The sequence below is a fragment of the Saccoglossus kowalevskii genome, chromosome 5, assembly GCF_978046115.1.
Source record: "Saccoglossus kowalevskii chromosome 5, keSacKowa6.1, whole genome shotgun sequence".
Classification (NCBI taxonomy): Eukaryota; Metazoa; Hemichordata; class Enteropneusta; family Harrimaniidae; genus Saccoglossus; species Saccoglossus kowalevskii.
The window spans coordinates 41238264-41255838 of record NC_140645.1 but is presented as its reverse complement, the minus strand read 5'-3'; the positions used below and the strand labels follow the sequence as shown (position 1 = coordinate 41255838).

Here is a 17575-nt window from a genome sequence, read left to right as displayed (position 1 = left end):
ATCTATATATAATGGGTGCAGTATCTGGGCCGTGGATGGCGCGTGTTAACCAATCATGAACGTACTTGTCTCAAGGTGATGTAATGGGGCGACGCTGGTTTCACGGGGACAGCACAATTTATATTCACGCATGCGTAGTTGAGTAGAACATGTTTTTGGCAACTGCTTAAAATAGTAATTCCACCAGAACATCGGCGGGATTCAACATTGTCTCCACAGTTAGTGTATCTACTAGTCGACAAAATGAATACGACGGAATAGCACTGAATGCTGGGGATGTGATTTAAAACATTGTGCTGATTGGTTGTGTCTGAACAACTTTATCGCTAAGAAGTCACACAAGTAAGTCTGACCCCAAATCACTAGATAATCGACTCACACATACTTCGCTCCACCATGGCATTGTTCAACGAACCAGCAGTGATATAAAACCACTATGTTGTTGTTACGACAGTCTGCGTTGTGTTATTGATAGCATGCTCCAGTTGCAAATTATATCACACGACCTTAAAAGGGCGGTGGTCGCCGTGCCGCGTTTGATTTGGGACTCATAGCGACGTATACAACGCGTGTAAAATACATTGTATATTTACATGAAATTCGAACACGCGCTGCGCGACGACCACCGCGCTTTAAGTCAAATGTATGTGCGCTCACAGTGACTGTAGATCGCCTTGAACTCGTGCTGTAAATATCACTTTAGTGTAATGTAAAGATGATTTGATTTCCGAAAATACATTTTTACGATTTCCTCAATTGTGATATATGGGGGGGGTCATGCAATAGCATGGCTGTTGTGTTTCATCTTTCATCTTCATATTTTCACGACTGGGTCATATTTATACCGGTAGAGGCTATGTTAAGACAGTCAAGAAATAAAGTTAAACACATACAGAAACAATACAACATGGCTCAGACTACTTGCGCATTCTTTGAAACCATTTAATCAGTATCAATTTCCCATCAATATAAACGCATTAATTTCATTTAATTACCTTCCGCGTGGAAGAAACACGCTTATACATATATTTTGAATATATTTTATGGACGCATAAATCACAACTAGTAGCTTTTATGTGACGTATGGGGGTAATTTCCTATTTGTTATCAATATAGTGTTTCGGTGCAACATATTTCGGGAATTTGTTTATTTTGTGTGTGTTCATGATCTTTATTTGAACTAGTTACTGAAAACAAAGTAGAAATATGTACCCAACAATAAAAGATTAAGTTTATGACAAATATAGTTCATTCTAAATGATAATTACATTAATAATATATCAAACACCAGCATTTCTAACTGCAAATACACCTGTCTGTGACTTCAAAGTGTTGCATACTTCGCTCTTCGAAGGATAACTTACACGTGCACGGACAACAATGTTCACATTATCCTCTTATCTATAAGAAGTTACGCCATATGCCATACATGATTTGACTTATATTAGTAGCGGTTTCGACGAAGCAGTATAATTACTGAAATCTTCCAAAATAGTGCATTTATTCAATTTTAAAAGAAAAATGAGAAAAACATGTATTTGCTTTAGAAAGGGCTTATGCAGTCTAATGATCTTTTATTAATATTGTGCATATCTATTGCATCGCATTCTCTGACGCGGCGTTACCGCATATTATATTAAGGACGGTACATTCGTAGAAATATAACTCGCCTTGGCTAACACAATGCATTGAAGGTATGTTCTCCGTGTCGAGGTAGAAGAAAACATTTGATGAATGGAAGATTCGTCTTTTGTCAACATTGCACATTGCCATGACGACGATCCCAAACAATCGGAGGTCACGTAGAAAAATACCAAACACCAACAGGAATACTAATTAGTTGAATCTAGTTAATATAATAGATGGGTTGTTCACAATTGAGTCACGGATATTTGTTTTCACGATTTATTCGTAAAACTGAATTTTCGAACAATAATTTGTATCTATGTGTATATGGGCATTTAATCATGATCAAAATATACCAACCGGTGGATTTTTTGACAGTAGAACATATTATTTTTTTAGATTGGCAAGGCTAAAACAAACTAATATTATCTATATATATGCAGAGAGCGCATGCAAAGCAATTGTTTCACAGGAAGGGGAGAGGGGGGGGGGGTAATAGAATCTATACACATTCTTCTTCGATAAGGGATGACGTCAAAAGATCGATGTCGGATAAAAAAACTTATTTCTTTTAGTTTGGGGGTGGGGGGGGGGGGTTTGACCTAAAAAAGTTTCCATCCTACAAAAACGATTTTATTTTTTAATGAAGTCAAAAAAATCTTGGAGTATTTTTAGTTCGTTTTTTATCTATCCAATCATGGACAGAAATAACCGAAAAGGGAAAAAAACAGAAAAATGGTTTGGTTCAAGTGTAAATCTGTGCGTCAAATGAGGTGCATTTGTAAAATTGTTTACATCCACCCGACAGCCAACTGCTATGCAATACTACTGTCCGATTATCAATTTGTATTTAATGGTGAATGTAGTCTGACGCCATGACCAATATTTATCAATTAAGTTTCAGTGGGGGGTAGGGAGGTTTGTAAAAAATTAAAGGAATTAAGTTTTTTATCCGACATCGATCTTTTGACGTCGTCCCTTAGCGTACGCGTCCCATCATCACTATAAACTGACCACCTTGTGGGCATTGTTCTCGAATCTTAGAAGTTTGTATAGAGTGCTTAAAATATCGGTTGCAAATCAGTCATTAATCACTCGACCACCGACACTCCCCTAGCCTCTTATACTGAATCCATTGAATATACGAGAGACATTATTTACCTTGGCAGTCAATAGACGTCCCTGAATTGACATAATGCGGTCATGCATGAACCGACGTGACACGAGTCTCAATGTTAGCCTGCTATTTATGTGCACCTAAACTATAAGTACGTATTTTCTAGGTTGCCAAAACAGTCTCGTGACACTATAGACATGGTGCATATACCACTAACACTAGTACCAGCATTATTGGCGGTGTGCATCACAGCAATCGGTGAGTTCAATTATCATGTACATAATTATTTGTTTTATCTATTTCCGGGATTGCTCAGCCCCCCCCCAAAAAAACGTTTTCTTGAAGATGATGACATTCTTGTTGAGTGTGTATGTCTACAAAACAACAGTAAGTTAAGGAGTCGATTGTTGTAACGACAGTTGTGATAAAACAATTCTATTAACACAAAGGATCGGAATTGTAGTCGTGCAAACGCATTGTCGTTTTTTACTACTCCGGAAGTGATATTATTAGATGTCCACTATTGTCACACCGGCATGTTGTGTGGAGACTTTTAAAACACGTGTTTTTTTTTTCTCGCAATATTTTTAAATTGTATCTAGCTGGACAACAGGATATAGTCACATCACCAAGTAACGTGACAGTAGACGAAGGCGACACCGTAATACTACAATGCAGAACCGTCAATAAAGTTGGAAATCTCTATTGGATCAAAGACGAAGCAGTTTTAATTTCCTCTGAAACGGATATTCTTATCACGGGTGATAGGTATGTCAAAGGTCATTGCGTGTGCGTAATACATTTTTGCAATTTGTTGATCGTCTGCTCAAAATTTGATTTTAATTACGATTAATTATAGATTATTAATTATTAATTATAATTAATTAAAAATTGATACATGTTTGAATGTCAAGTAACAATTTTCTGTTATTGGTTGGTTTATAATATTTTCTTCCAACTTTCGCTCATTGTGTCCGTCCATTCCGACAACCCTATCCAGGCACGTCCCTACAGCGATCTTCAAAAGCCAAGGCTCAGTCCTCCGACAGCCAAGCCATTTGAACTTCATGAATACACTATCAATTTCTTGTGTGTGGTCCTTTTCATCCCACACCGGGACATAAGGCTGTAATCAGGTCCTTCCATTCATGTCTATCCTTGGCCACCATTTCTGCACTACTCAGGTCAGGTTTGCTTGGGCAAGTTCTGTGGTAAAGGCAACCACTGTGGAAAGATGATAACTTTGAACTTCATGAGAACACTATCAATTTCTTGTAGTCAGATATATTTATTTTTCACCAGACACTCCATTTCTGGTAATGTTGGTGAAGGCGAATACGATTTACAAATCGTTGGTGTCACCGGCAGTGATAGTGGAAACTATATGTGTCTTCTTGCATCCGCTGGTGAACAAGATCAAAAATTAACCGAGCCTGCCAAGCTGACAGTTATAACAAGTACGTTGTATAATATCAAAAGTTGCGCAGGTTGTTTAGTTTTATTCATAATAGTTAATTTTTATTTACAATATTTGCCGTGAAATATCTACATGTTGCTCATGAAATACTCTTCTGAAATGTTATTAAAAGTGCGACACCTTCAGTCGTCATCTCTGAATGTATTTACACAGTTGCCACGGAATCACCTCAAGTCACAACGACCAGGGACGTACCGATTCAAAGTTTTTCTTTGGAACCTACGGACGCAGAGGTAGGATACGGAGACACGGTAATATTCAGATGTACTATTGCTAATAAAAGAGGTACGCAGGTGTGGTTCAAAGAAGCTAACGGTATCGCCATCGAAGAACTGGTGATCAATAATGACGAAAGACTATCAGTGACCGGGAACCAAAGCGAGGGTGAATACAACCTAAAAATTGTGAACGTCACAGAAGAGGATGCTGGGAACTATTCATGCACCGTCAGGGCTATGGGAAATTCTCCCGTCATTTCATCAGAAGCTACCCTAACTGTCAGTAAGTGTTGCTTGGCATTATATGCCTTATATGGTCACGTGACTTTGTATTCTATAGGTTAGCGCATTAGTTAGTACCTTCCATGGTCAGGTAGTTTTGCATTTTAATTTTGTATACTCCGGGTTTACGTTTTGTACAATTTCAAATTATAAAACCAGTAAAATGACGGTAGACTAAATGTCGTTTATAATCGCCGGGATTATGGTCTAATGAAGTGTTTGCGTGGGCAATACACTAAAGTCATAGAGACAGCCAATCAGTGATGACACAGAATTCCATGGCGACTGTGTAGTTATATAACGATTTAGCTGGTCATTTATAGATGTGCTCGAAATGACAGGATTTCAGACTAATAAGATGGCGAACGTTTTTGAGAAGCAACTGTCCTGTATAAATTGAACATGATACGTCCCGGTATTTCCATTGCCTGGACCAAAATGTTGTAATAACTTGTTTTGATATTCTACGTTGCCTGTCTAATAATTCTGGTTTACACTCTGGTAGTTGAATGCGTTAACATTTTGTGTTATGAACGACAAAAACATATTATCAGCTTCTCAAGAAATGCTACTTTTGATATATTGCTCTAGTTCAACATTGTAAAGATCGATATTCTCATCCCATGGTAACTCGTAATACGGCGAATTATGATTCACACCCTCATTGGTTGTTATAAATGGCTATATGAGTTATTGTGTTCTTTTCTTAAGATGTTCCATCTTTTGCGGTGACACCAACCTCAATAACTGCGAACGAGGGTGACGATGTGACTCTGAAATGCACAGTTTTAAATATAGATGAGAACTGGCACGTAATATGGATGAAGGCCAACATCAAGGTCAGCACAGACACAACAATAGAGATTGGTCAAATTGCGAGGTATGTCTCAGTATGCATCAACACTTTATATAATGACGTTTTGAACAGTTGTGTCCAAATTATAGAAGAACGGAACAAATTCTCACCGTGGTTTAAGTTGCTACTCATCAAGTGGTAAATCAAGTGACCACTGTAATACACACGTACCCACTATTGCAACTTTACAGGTATTCTATCACTGGAGACGAAGCAGCTGGCGAGTATTTTCTGCAAATCGAAAATGTCCATCCAGACGACGACGGTGATTATTATTGTATTTTGTCGGGATTCAAGTTGTCAACAAGCTCTCCTGTGGCTACGCTGGTAGTCATCGGTAAGTTACGATAACGTAAAACTCCCATATTGATTTGCTGGAATTCATTGGTAAGTTACGGTAACGTGCAACTCCCATATTGATTTGCTGGAATTCATTGCTAAGTTGCGGTAACGTGCAACTCCCATATTGATTTGCTGGAATTCATTAGTAAGTTACGGTAACGTGCAACTCCCATATTGATTTGCTGGATTTCATTGGTAAGTTACGGTAACGTGCAACTCCCATATTGATTTGCTGGAATTCATTGGTAAGTTACGGTAACGTGCAACTCCCATATTGATTTGCTGGAATTCATTGGTAAGTTACGGTAACGTGCAACTCCCATATTGATTTGCTGGAATTCATTGGTAAGTTACGATAACGTGCAACTCCCATATTGATTTGCTGGAATTCATTGGTAAGTTACGGTAACGTGCAACTCCCATATTGATTTGCTGGAATTCATTGGTAAGTTACGATAACGTACAACTCCCATATGATTTGCTGGAATTCATTGGTAAGTTACGGTAACGTGCAACTCCCATATTGATTTGCTGGAATTCATTAGTAAGTTACGATAACGTGCAACTCCCATATTGATTTGCTGGAATTCATTGGTAAGTTACGATAACGTGCAACTCCCATATTGATTTGCTGGAATTCATTGGTAAGTTACGATAACGTGCAACTCCCATATTGATTTGCTGGAATTCATTGGTAAGTTACGGTAACGTGCAACTCCCATATTGATTTGCTGGAATTCATTGGTAAGTTACGATAACGTGCAACTCCCATATTGATTTGCTGGAATTCATTGGTAAGTTACATTAACGTGCAACTCCCATATTGATTTGCTGGAATTCGTTGGTAAGTTACGATAACGTGCAACTCCCATATTGATTTGCTGGAATTAATTGGTAAGTTACGGTAACGTACAACTCCCATATTGATTTGCTGGAATTCATTGGTAAGTTACGGTAACGTGCAACTCCCATATTGATTTGCTGGAATTCATTGGTAAGTTACGTTAACATGCAACTCCCATATTGATTTGCTGGAATTCATTGGTAAGTTACGATAACGTGCAAATCCCATATCGATTTGCTGGAATTCATTGGTAAGTTACGGTAACGTGCAACTCCCATATTGATTTGCTGGAATTCATTGGTAAGTTACGGTAACGTGCAACTCCCATATTGATTTGCTGGAATTCATTGGTAAGTTACGGTAACGTGCAACTCCCATATTGATTTGCTGGAATTCATTGGTAAGTTACGATAACGTGCAACTCCCATATTGATTTGCTGGAATTCATTGGTAGAGTTACAGTAACGTGCAACTCCCATATTGATTTGCTGGAATTCATTGGTAAGTTACGATAACGTGAAAGTCCCATATTCATTTGCTGGAATTCATTGGTAAGTTACGGTAACGTGCAACTCCCATATTGATATGCTGGAATTCATTGGTAAGTTACGGTAACGTGCAACTCCCATATTGATTTGCTGGAATTCATTGGTAAGTTACGATAACGTGCAACTCCCATATTGATTTGCTGGAATTCATTGGTAAGTTATGATAACGTGCAACTCCCATATTGATTTGCTGGAATTCATTGGTAAGTTACGGTAACGTGCAACTCCCATATTGATTTGCTGGAATTCATTGGTAAGTTACGATAACGTGCAACTCCCATATTGATTTGCTGGAATTAATTGGTAAGTTACGGTAACGTACAACTCCCATATTGATTTACTGGAATTCATTGGTAAGTTACGATAACGTGCAACTCCCATATTGATTTGCTGGAATTCATTGGTAAGTTACGATAACGTGCAACTCCCATATTGATTTGCTGGAATTCATTGGTAAGTTACAGTAACGTGCAACTCCCATATTGATTTGCTGGAATTCATTGGTAAGTTACGGTAACGTGCAACTCCCATATTGATTTGCTGGAATTCATTGGTAAGTTACGGTAACGTGCAACTCCCATATTGATCATGATTTGCTGGAATTCATTGGTAAGTTACGGTAACGTGCAACTCCCATATTGATTTTCTGGAATTCATTGGTAAGTTACGATTACGTGCAACTCCCATATTGATTTGCTGGAATTAATTGGTAAGTTACGGTAACGTACAACTCCCATATTGATTTGCTGGAATTCATTGGTAAGTTACGCTAACGTGCAACTCCCATATTGATTTGCTGGAATTCATTGGTAAGTTACGATAACGTAAAACTCCCATATTGATTTGCTGGAATTCATTGGTAAGTTACGTAAGTTACAGTAATTTGCAACTCCCATATTGATTTGCCGGAATTCATTGGTAAGTTACGGTAACGTGCAACTCCCATATTGATTTGCTGGAATTCATTGGTAAGTTACGATAACGTGCAACTCCCATATTGATTTGCTGGAATTAATTGGTAAGTTACGGTAACGTACAACTCCCATATTGATTTGCTGGAATTCATTGGTAAGTTACGCTAACGTGCAACTCCCATATTGATTTGCTGGAATTCATTGGTAAGTTACGATAACGTAAAACTCCCATATTGATTTGCTGGAATTCATTGGTAAGTTACGGTAACGTGCAACTCCCATATTGATTTGCTGGAATTCATTGGTAAGTTACGATAACGTGCAACTCCAATATTGATTTGCTGGATTTCATTGGTAAGATACGGTAAAGTGCAACTCCATATTGATTTGCTGGAATTCATTGGTAAGTTACGGTAACGTGCAACTCCCATATTAATTTGCTGGAATTCATTAGTAAGTTACGATAACGTGAAACTCCCATATTGATTTGCTGGAATTCATTGGTAAGTTACGGTAACGTGCAACTCCCATATTGATTTGCTGGAATTCATTGGTAAGTTACGGTAACGTGCAACTCCCATATTGATTTGCTGGAATTCATTGGTAAGTTACGATAACGTGCAACTCCCATATTGATTTGCTGGAATTCATTGGTAAGTTACGATAACGTGAAACTCCCATATTGATTTGCTGGAATTCATTGGTAAGTTACGGTAACGTGCAACTCCCATATTGATTTGCTGGATTTCATTGGTAAGTTACGATAACGTAAAACTCCCATATTGATTTGCTGGAATTCATTGGTAAGTTACAGTAATGTGCAACTCCCATATTGATTTGCCGGAATTCATTGGTAAGTTACGGTAACGTGCAACTCCCATATTGATTTGCTGGAATTCATTGGTAAGTTACGGTAACGTGCAACTCCCATATTGATCATGATTTGCTGGAATTCATTGGTAAGTTACGATAACGTGCAACTCCCATATTGATTTGCTGGAATTCATTGGTAAGTTACGATAACGTGCAACTCCCATATTGATTTGCTGGAATTCATTGGTAAGATACGGTAACATGCAACTCCCATATTGATTTGCTGGAATTCATTGGTATGTTACGGTAACGTGCAACTCCCATATTGATTTGCTGGAATTCATTGGTAAGTTACGGTAACGTGCAACTCCCATATTGATTTGCTGAATTCATTGGTAAGTTACGATAATGTGCAACTCCCATATTGATTTGCTGGAATTCATTGGTAAGTTACGATAACGTGCAACTCCCATATTGATTTGCTGGAATTCATTGGTAAGTTACGGTCACGTGCAACTCCCATATTGATTTGCTGGAATTCATTGGTAAGTTACGGTAACGTGCAACTCCCATATTAATTTGCTGGAATTCATTGGTAAGTTACGATAACGTGAAACTCCCATATTGATTTGCTGGAATTCATTGGTAAGTTACGGTAACGTGCAACTCCCATATTGATTTGCTGGAATTCATTGGTAAGTTACGGTAACGTGCAACTCCCATATTGATTTGCTGGAATTCATTGGTAAGTTACGATAACGTGCAACTCCCATATTGATTTGCTGGAATTCATTGGTAAGTTACGATAACGTGCAACTCCCATATTGATTTGCTGGAATTCATTGGTAAGTTACGATAACGTGCAACTCCCATATTGATTTGCTGGAATTCTTTGGTAAGTTACGGTAACGTGCAACCCCCCTATTGATTTGCTGGAATTCATTGGTAAGTTACGCTAACGTGCAACTCCCATATTGATTTGCTGGAATTCATTGGTAAGTTACGATAACGTAAAACTCCCATATTGATTTGCTGGAATTCATTGGTAAGTTACGTAAGTTACAGTAATGTGCAACTCCCATATTGATTTGCCGGAATTCATTGGTAAGTTACGGTAACGTGCAACTCCCATATTGATTTGCTGGAATTCATTGGTAAGTTACGATAACGTGCAACTCCCATATTGATTTGCTGGAATTCATTGGTAAGATACGGTAACGTGCAACTCCCATATTTATTTGCTGGAATTCATTGGTAAGTTACGGTAACGTGCAACTCCCATATTGATTTGCTGGAATTCATTGGTAAGATACGGTAACGTGCAACTCCCATATTGATTTGCTGGAATTCATCGGTAAGTTATGGTAACGTGCAACTCCCATATTGATTTGCTGGAATTCATTGGTAAGTTACGATAACGTGAAACTCCCATATTGATTTGCTGGAATTCATTGGTAAGTTACGATAACGTGCAACTCCCATATTGATTTGCTGGATTCATTGGTAAGTTACGATAACGTGCAACTCCCATATTGATTTGCTGGAATTCATTGGTAAGATACGGTAACGTGCAACTCCCATATTGATTTGCTGGAATTCATTGGTAAGTTACGGTAACGTGCAACTCCCATATTGATTTGCTGGAATTCATTGGTAAGTTACGGTAACGTGCAACTCCCATATTGATTTGCTGGAATTCATTGGTAAGTTACGATAACGTGCAACTCCCATATTGATTTGCTGGAATTCATTGGTAAGTTACGGTAACGTGCAACTCCCATATTGATTTGCTGGAATTCATTGGTAAGTTACGGTAACGTGCAACTCCCATATTGATTTGCTGGAATTCATTGGTAAGTTACGATAACGTGCAACTCCCATATTGATTTGCTGGAATTCATTGGTAAGTTACGGTAACGTGCAACTCCCATATTAATTTGCTGGAATTCATTAGTAAGTTACGATAACGTGAAACTCCCATATTGATTTGCTGGAATTCATTGGTAAGTTACGGTAACGTGCAACTCCCATATTGATTTGCTGGAATTCATTGGTAAGTTACAGTAACGTGCAACTCCCATATTGATTTGCTGGAAGTCATTGGTAAGTTACGATAACGTGCAACTCCCATATTGATTTGCTGGAATTCATTGGTAAGTTACGATAACGTGAAACTCCCATATTGATTTGCTGGAATTCATTGGTAAGTTACGGTAACGTGCAACTCCCATATTGATTTGCTGGATTTCATTGGTAAGTTACGATAACGTAAAACTCCCATATTGATTTGCTGGAATTCATTGGTAAGTTACAGTAATGTGCAACTCCCATATTGATTTGCCGGAATTCATTGGTAAGTTACGGTAACGTGCAACTCCCATATTGATTTGCTGGAATTCATTGGTAAGTTACGGTAACGTGCAACTCCCATATTGATCATGATTTGCTGGAATTCATTGGTAAGTTACGGTAACGTGCAACTCCCATATTGATTTGCTGGAATTCATTGGTAAGTTACGGTAACGTGCAACTCCCATATTGATCATGATTTGCTGGAATTCATTGGTAAGTTACGATAACGTGCAACTCCCATATTGATTTGCTGGAATTCATTGGTAAGTTACGATAACGTGCAACTCCCATATTGATTTGCTGGAATTCATTGGTAAGATACGGACGGTAACATGCAACTCCCATATTGATTTGCTGGAATTCATTGGTAAGTTACGGTAACGTGCAACTCCCATATTGATTTGCTGGAATTCATTGGTAAGTTACGGTAACGTGCAACTCCCATATTGATTTGCTGAATTCATTGGTAAGTTACGATAATGTGCAACTCCCATATTGATTTGCTGGAATTCATTGGTAAGTTACGATAACGTGCAACTCCCATATTGATTTGCTGGAATTCATTGGTAAGTTACGGTCACGTGCAACTCCCATATTGATTTGCTGGAATTCATTGGTAAGTTACGGTAACGTGCAACTCCCATATTAATTTGCTGGAATTCATTGGTAAGTTACGATAACGTGAAACTCCCATATTGATTTGCTGGAATTCATTGGTAAGTTACGGTAACGTGCAACTCCCATATTGATTTGCTGGAATTCATTGGTAAGTTACGGTAACGTGCAACTCCCATATTGATTTGCTGGAATTCATTGGTAAGTTACGATAACGTGCAACTCCCATATTGATTTGCTGGAATTCATTGGTAAGTTACGATAACGTGCAACTCCCATATTGATTTGCTGGAATTCATTGGTAAGTTACGATAACGTGCAACTCCCATATTGATTTGTTGGAATTCTTTGGTAAGTTACGGTAACGTGCAACCCCCCTATTGATTTTCTGGAATTCATTGGTAAGTTACGGTAACGTGCAACTCCCATATTGATTTGCTGGAATTCATTGGTAAGTTACGATAACGTGCAACTCCCATATTGATTTGCTGGAATTCATTGGTAAGATACGGTAACGTGCAACTCCCATATTTATTTGCTGGAATTCATTGGTAAGTTACGGTAACGTGCAACTCCCATATTGATTTGCTGGAATTCATTGGTAAGATACGGTAACGTGCAACTCCCATATTGATTTGCTGGAATTCATTGGTAAGTTACGGTAACGTGCAACTCCCATATTGATTTGCTGGAATTCATTGGTAAGTTACGATAACGTGCAACTCCCATATTGATTTGCTGGAATTCATTGGTAAGTTACGGTAACGTGCAATGCCCATATTGATTTACTGGAATTCATTGGTAAGTTACGGTAACGTGTAACTCCCATATTGATTTGCTGGAATTCATTGGTAAGTTACGGTAACGTGCAACTCCCATATTGATTTGCTGGAATTCATTGGTAAGTTACGGTAACGTGCAACTCCCATATTGATTTGCTGGAATTCATCGGTAAGTTATGGTAACGTGCAACTCCCATATTGATTTGCTGGAATTCATTGGTAAGTTACGATAACGTGAAACTCCCATATTGATTTGCTGGAATTCATTGGTAAGTTACGATAACGTGCAACTCCCATATTGATTTGCTGGATTCATTGGTAAGTTACGATAACGTGCAACTCCCATATTGATTTGCTGGAATTCATTGGTAAGATACGGTAACGTGCAACTCCCATATTGATTTGCTGGAATTCATTGGTAAGTTACGGTAACGTGCAACTCCCATATTGATTTGCTGGAATTCATTGGTAAGTTACGGTAACGTGCAACTCCCATATTGATTTGCTGGAATTCATTGGTAAGTTACGATAACGTGCAACTCCCATATTGATTTGCTGGAATTCATTGGTAAGTTACGGTAACGTGCAACTCCCATATTGATTTGCTGGAATTCATTGGTAAGTTACGGTAACGTGCAACTCCCATATTGATTTGCTGGAATTCATTGGTAAGTTACGATAACGTGCAACTCCCATATTGATTTGCTGGAATTCATTGGTAAGTTACGGTAACGTGCAACTCCCATATTGATTTGCTGGAATTCATTGGTAAGTTACGGTAACGTGCAACTCCCATATTGATTTGCTGGAATTCATTGGTAAGTTACGATAACGTGCAACTCCCATATTGATTTGCTGGAATTCATTGGTAAGTTACGGTAACGTGCAACTCCCATATTGATTTGCTGGAATTCATTGGTAAGTTACGATAACGTGAAACTCCCATATTGATTTGCTGGAATTCATTGGTAAGTTACGGTAACGTGCAACTCCCATATTGATTTGCTGGAATTCATTGGTAAGTTACGGTAACGTGCAACTCCCATATTGATTTGCTGGAATTCATTGGTAAGTTACGGTAACGTGCAACTCCCATATTGATTTGCTGGAATTCATTGGTAAGTTACGATAACGTGCAACTCCCATATTGATTTGCTGGAATTCATTGGTAAGATACGGTAACGTGCAACTCCCATATTTATTTGCTGGAATTCATTGGTAAGTTACGGTAACGTGCAACTCCCATATTGATTTGCTGGAATTCATTGGTAAGATACGGTAACGTGCAACTCCCATATTGATTTGCTGGAATTCATTGGTAAGTTACGGTAACGTGCAACTCCCATATTGATTTGCTGGAATTCATTGGTAAGTTACGATAACGTGCAACTCCCATATTGATTTGCTGGAATTCATTGGTAAGTTACGGTAACGTGCAATGCCCATATTGATTTACTGGAATTCATTGGTAAGTTACGGTAACGTGTAACTCCCATATTGATTTGCTGGAATTCATTGGTAAGTTACGGTAACGTGCAACTCCCATATTGATTTGCTGGAATTCATTGGTAAGTTACGGTAACGTGCAACTCCCATATTGATTTGCTGGAATTCATCGGTAAGTTATGGTAACGTGCAACTCCCATATTGATTTGCTGGAATTCATTGGTAAGTTACGATAACGTGAAACTCCCATATTGATTTGCTGGAATTCATTGGTAAATTACGATAACGTGCAACTCCCATATTGATTTGCTGGATTCATTGGTAAGTTACGATAACGTGCAACTCCCATATTGATTTGCTGGAATTCATTGGTAAGATACGGTAACGTGCAACTCCCATATTGATTTGCTGGAATTCATTGGTAAGTTACGGTAACGTGCAACTCCCATATTGATTTGTTGGAATTCATTGGTAAGTTACGGTAACGTGCAACTCCCATATTGATTTGCTGGAATTCATTGGTAAGTTACGGTAACGTGCAACTCCCATATTGATTTGCTGGAATTCATTGGTAAGTTACGATAACGTGCAACTCCCATATTGATTTGCTGGAATTCATTGGTAAGTTACAGTAACGTGCAACTCCCATATTGATTTGCTGGAATTCATTGGTAAGTTACGGTAACGTGCAACTCCCATATTGATTTGCTGGAATTCATTGGTAAGTTACGATAACGTGCAACTCCCATATTGATTTGCTGGAATTCATTGGTAAGTTACGGTAACGTGCAACTCCCATATTGATTTGCTGGAATTCATTGGTAAGTTACGGTAACGTGCAACTCCCATATTGATTTGCTGGAATTCATTGGTAAGTTATGATAACGTGCAACTCCCATATTGATTTGCTGGAATTCATTGGTAAGTTACGGTAACGTGCAACTCCCATATTGATTTGCTGGAATTCATTGGTAAGTTACGATAACGTGAAACTCCCATATTGATTTGCTGGAATTCATTGGTAAGTTACGGTAACGTGCAACTCCCATATTGATTTGCTGGAATTCATTGGTAAGTTACGGTAACGTGCAACTCCCATATTGATTTGCTGGAATTCATTGGTAAGTTACGGTAACGTGCAACTCCCATATTGATTTGCTGGAATTCATTGGTAAGTTACGATAACGTGCAACTCCCATATTGATTTGCTGGAATTCATTGGTAAGTTACGATAACGTAAAACTCCCATATTGATTTGCTGGAATTCATTGGTAAGTTACAGTAACGTGCAACTCCCATATTGATTTGCTGGAATTCATTGGTAAGTTACGGTAACGTGCAACTCCCATATTGATTTGCTGGAATTCATTGGTAAGTTACGGTAACGTGCAACTCCCATATTGATCATGATTTGCTGGAATTCATTGGTAAGTTACGGTAACGTGCAACTCCCATATTGATTTTCTGGAATTCATTGGTAAGTTACGATAACGTGCAACTCCCATATTGATTTGCTGGAATTAATTGGTAAGTTACGGTAACGTACAACTCCCATATTGATTTGCTGGAATTCATTGGTAAGTTACGATAACGTGCAACTCCCATATTCATTTGCTGGAATTCATTGGTAAGTTACGATAACGTAAAACTCCCATATTGATTTGCTGGAATTCATTGGTAAGTTACAGTAACGTGCAACTCCCATATTGATTTGCCGGAATTCATTGGTAAGTTACGGTAACGTGCAACTCCCATATTGATTTGCTGGAATTCATTGGTAAGTTACGGTAACGTGCAACTCCCATATTGATCATGATTTGCTGGAATTCATTGGTAAGTTACGGTCACGTGCAACTCCCATATTGATTTTCTGGAATTCATTGGTAAGTTACGATAACGTGCAACTCCCATATTGATTTGCTGGAATTCATTGGTAAGTTACGATAACGTGCAACTCCCATATTGATTTGCTGGAATTCATTGGTAAGTTACGATAACGTGCAACTCCCATATTGATTTGCTGGAATTCATTGGTAAGTTACGATAACGTGCAACTTCCATATTGATTTGCTGGAATTCATTGGTAAGTTACGATAACGTGCAACTCCCATATTGATTTGCTGGAATTCATTGGTAAGTTACGGTAACGTGCAATTCGCATATTGATTTGCTGGAATTCATTGGTAAGTGACGGTAACGTGCAACTCCCATATTGATTTGCTGGAATTCATTGGTAAGTTACGATAACGTGCAACTCCCATATTGATTTGCTGGAATTCATTGGTAAGTTACGGTATCGTGCAACTCCCATATTGATTTGCTGGAATTCATTGGTAAGTTACGATAACGTGCAACTCCCATATTGATTTGTTGGAATTCATTGGTAAGTTACGGTAACGTGCAACTCCCATATTGATTTTCTGGAATTCATTGGTAAGTTACGATAACGTGCAACTCCCATATTGATTTGCTGGAATTCATTGGTAAGTTACGGTATCGTGCAACTCCCATATTGATTTGCTGGAATTCATTGGTAAGTTACGATAACGTGCAACTCCCATATTGATTTGTTGGAATTCATTGGTAAGTTACGGTAACGTGCAACTCCCATATTGATTTTCTGGAATTCATTGGTAAGTTACGATAACGTGCAACTCCCATATTGATTTGCTGGAATTCATTGGTAAGTTACAGTAACGTGCAACTCCCATATTGATTTGCCGGAATTCATTGGTAAGTTACGGTAACGTGCAACTCCCATATTGATTTGCTGGAATTCATTGGTAAGTTACGGTAACGTGCAACTCCCATATTGATCATGATTTGCTGGAATTCATTGGTAAGTTATGGTCACGTGCAACTCCCATATTGATTTGCTGGAATTCATTGGTATGTTACGATAACGTGCAACTCCCATATTGATTTGCTGGAATTCATTGGTAAGTTACAGTAACGTGCAACTCCCATATTGATTTGCCGGAATTCATTGGTAAGTTACGGTAACGTGCAACTCCCATATTGATTTGCTGGAATTCATTGGTAAGTTACGGTAACGTGCAACTCCCATATTGATCATGATTTGCTGGAATTCATTGGTAAGTTACGGTCACGTGCAACTCCCATATTGATTTGCTGGAATTCATTGGTAAGTTACGATAACGTACAACTCCCATATTGATTTGCTGGAATTCATTGGTAAGTTACGGTAACGTGCAACTCCCATATTGATTTGCTGGAATTCATTGGTAAGTTACGATAACGTGCAACTCCCATATTGATTTGCTGGAATTCATTGGTAAGTTACGGTAACGTGCAACTCCCATATTGATTTGCTGGAATTCAT

At 38.4% G+C, this 17575-nt stretch overlaps 1 protein-coding gene across 1 annotated transcript in view; it reads left to right on the top strand.

Moving 5' to 3' along the window:
* Positions 1–151: 151 nt before the first annotated feature.
* LOC100367434 (uncharacterized) overlaps positions 152–17575 on the top strand; it is a 37945-nt gene continuing 20521 nt past the window's right edge. The window contains exons 1-7 of the mRNA XM_085499010.1: positions 152–342; positions 2910–3001; positions 3346–3511; positions 4046–4200; positions 4374–4721; positions 5432–5600; positions 5768–5913. Of these exons, the coding sequence (XP_085355136.1) occupies positions 2941–3001; positions 3346–3511; positions 4046–4200; positions 4374–4721; positions 5432–5600; positions 5768–5913 (1045 nt within the window). The 5' untranslated portion in view covers positions 152–342; positions 2910–2940. The remainder of the gene's footprint in view (positions 343–2909; positions 3002–3345; positions 3512–4045; positions 4201–4373; positions 4722–5431; positions 5601–5767; positions 5914–17575) is intronic.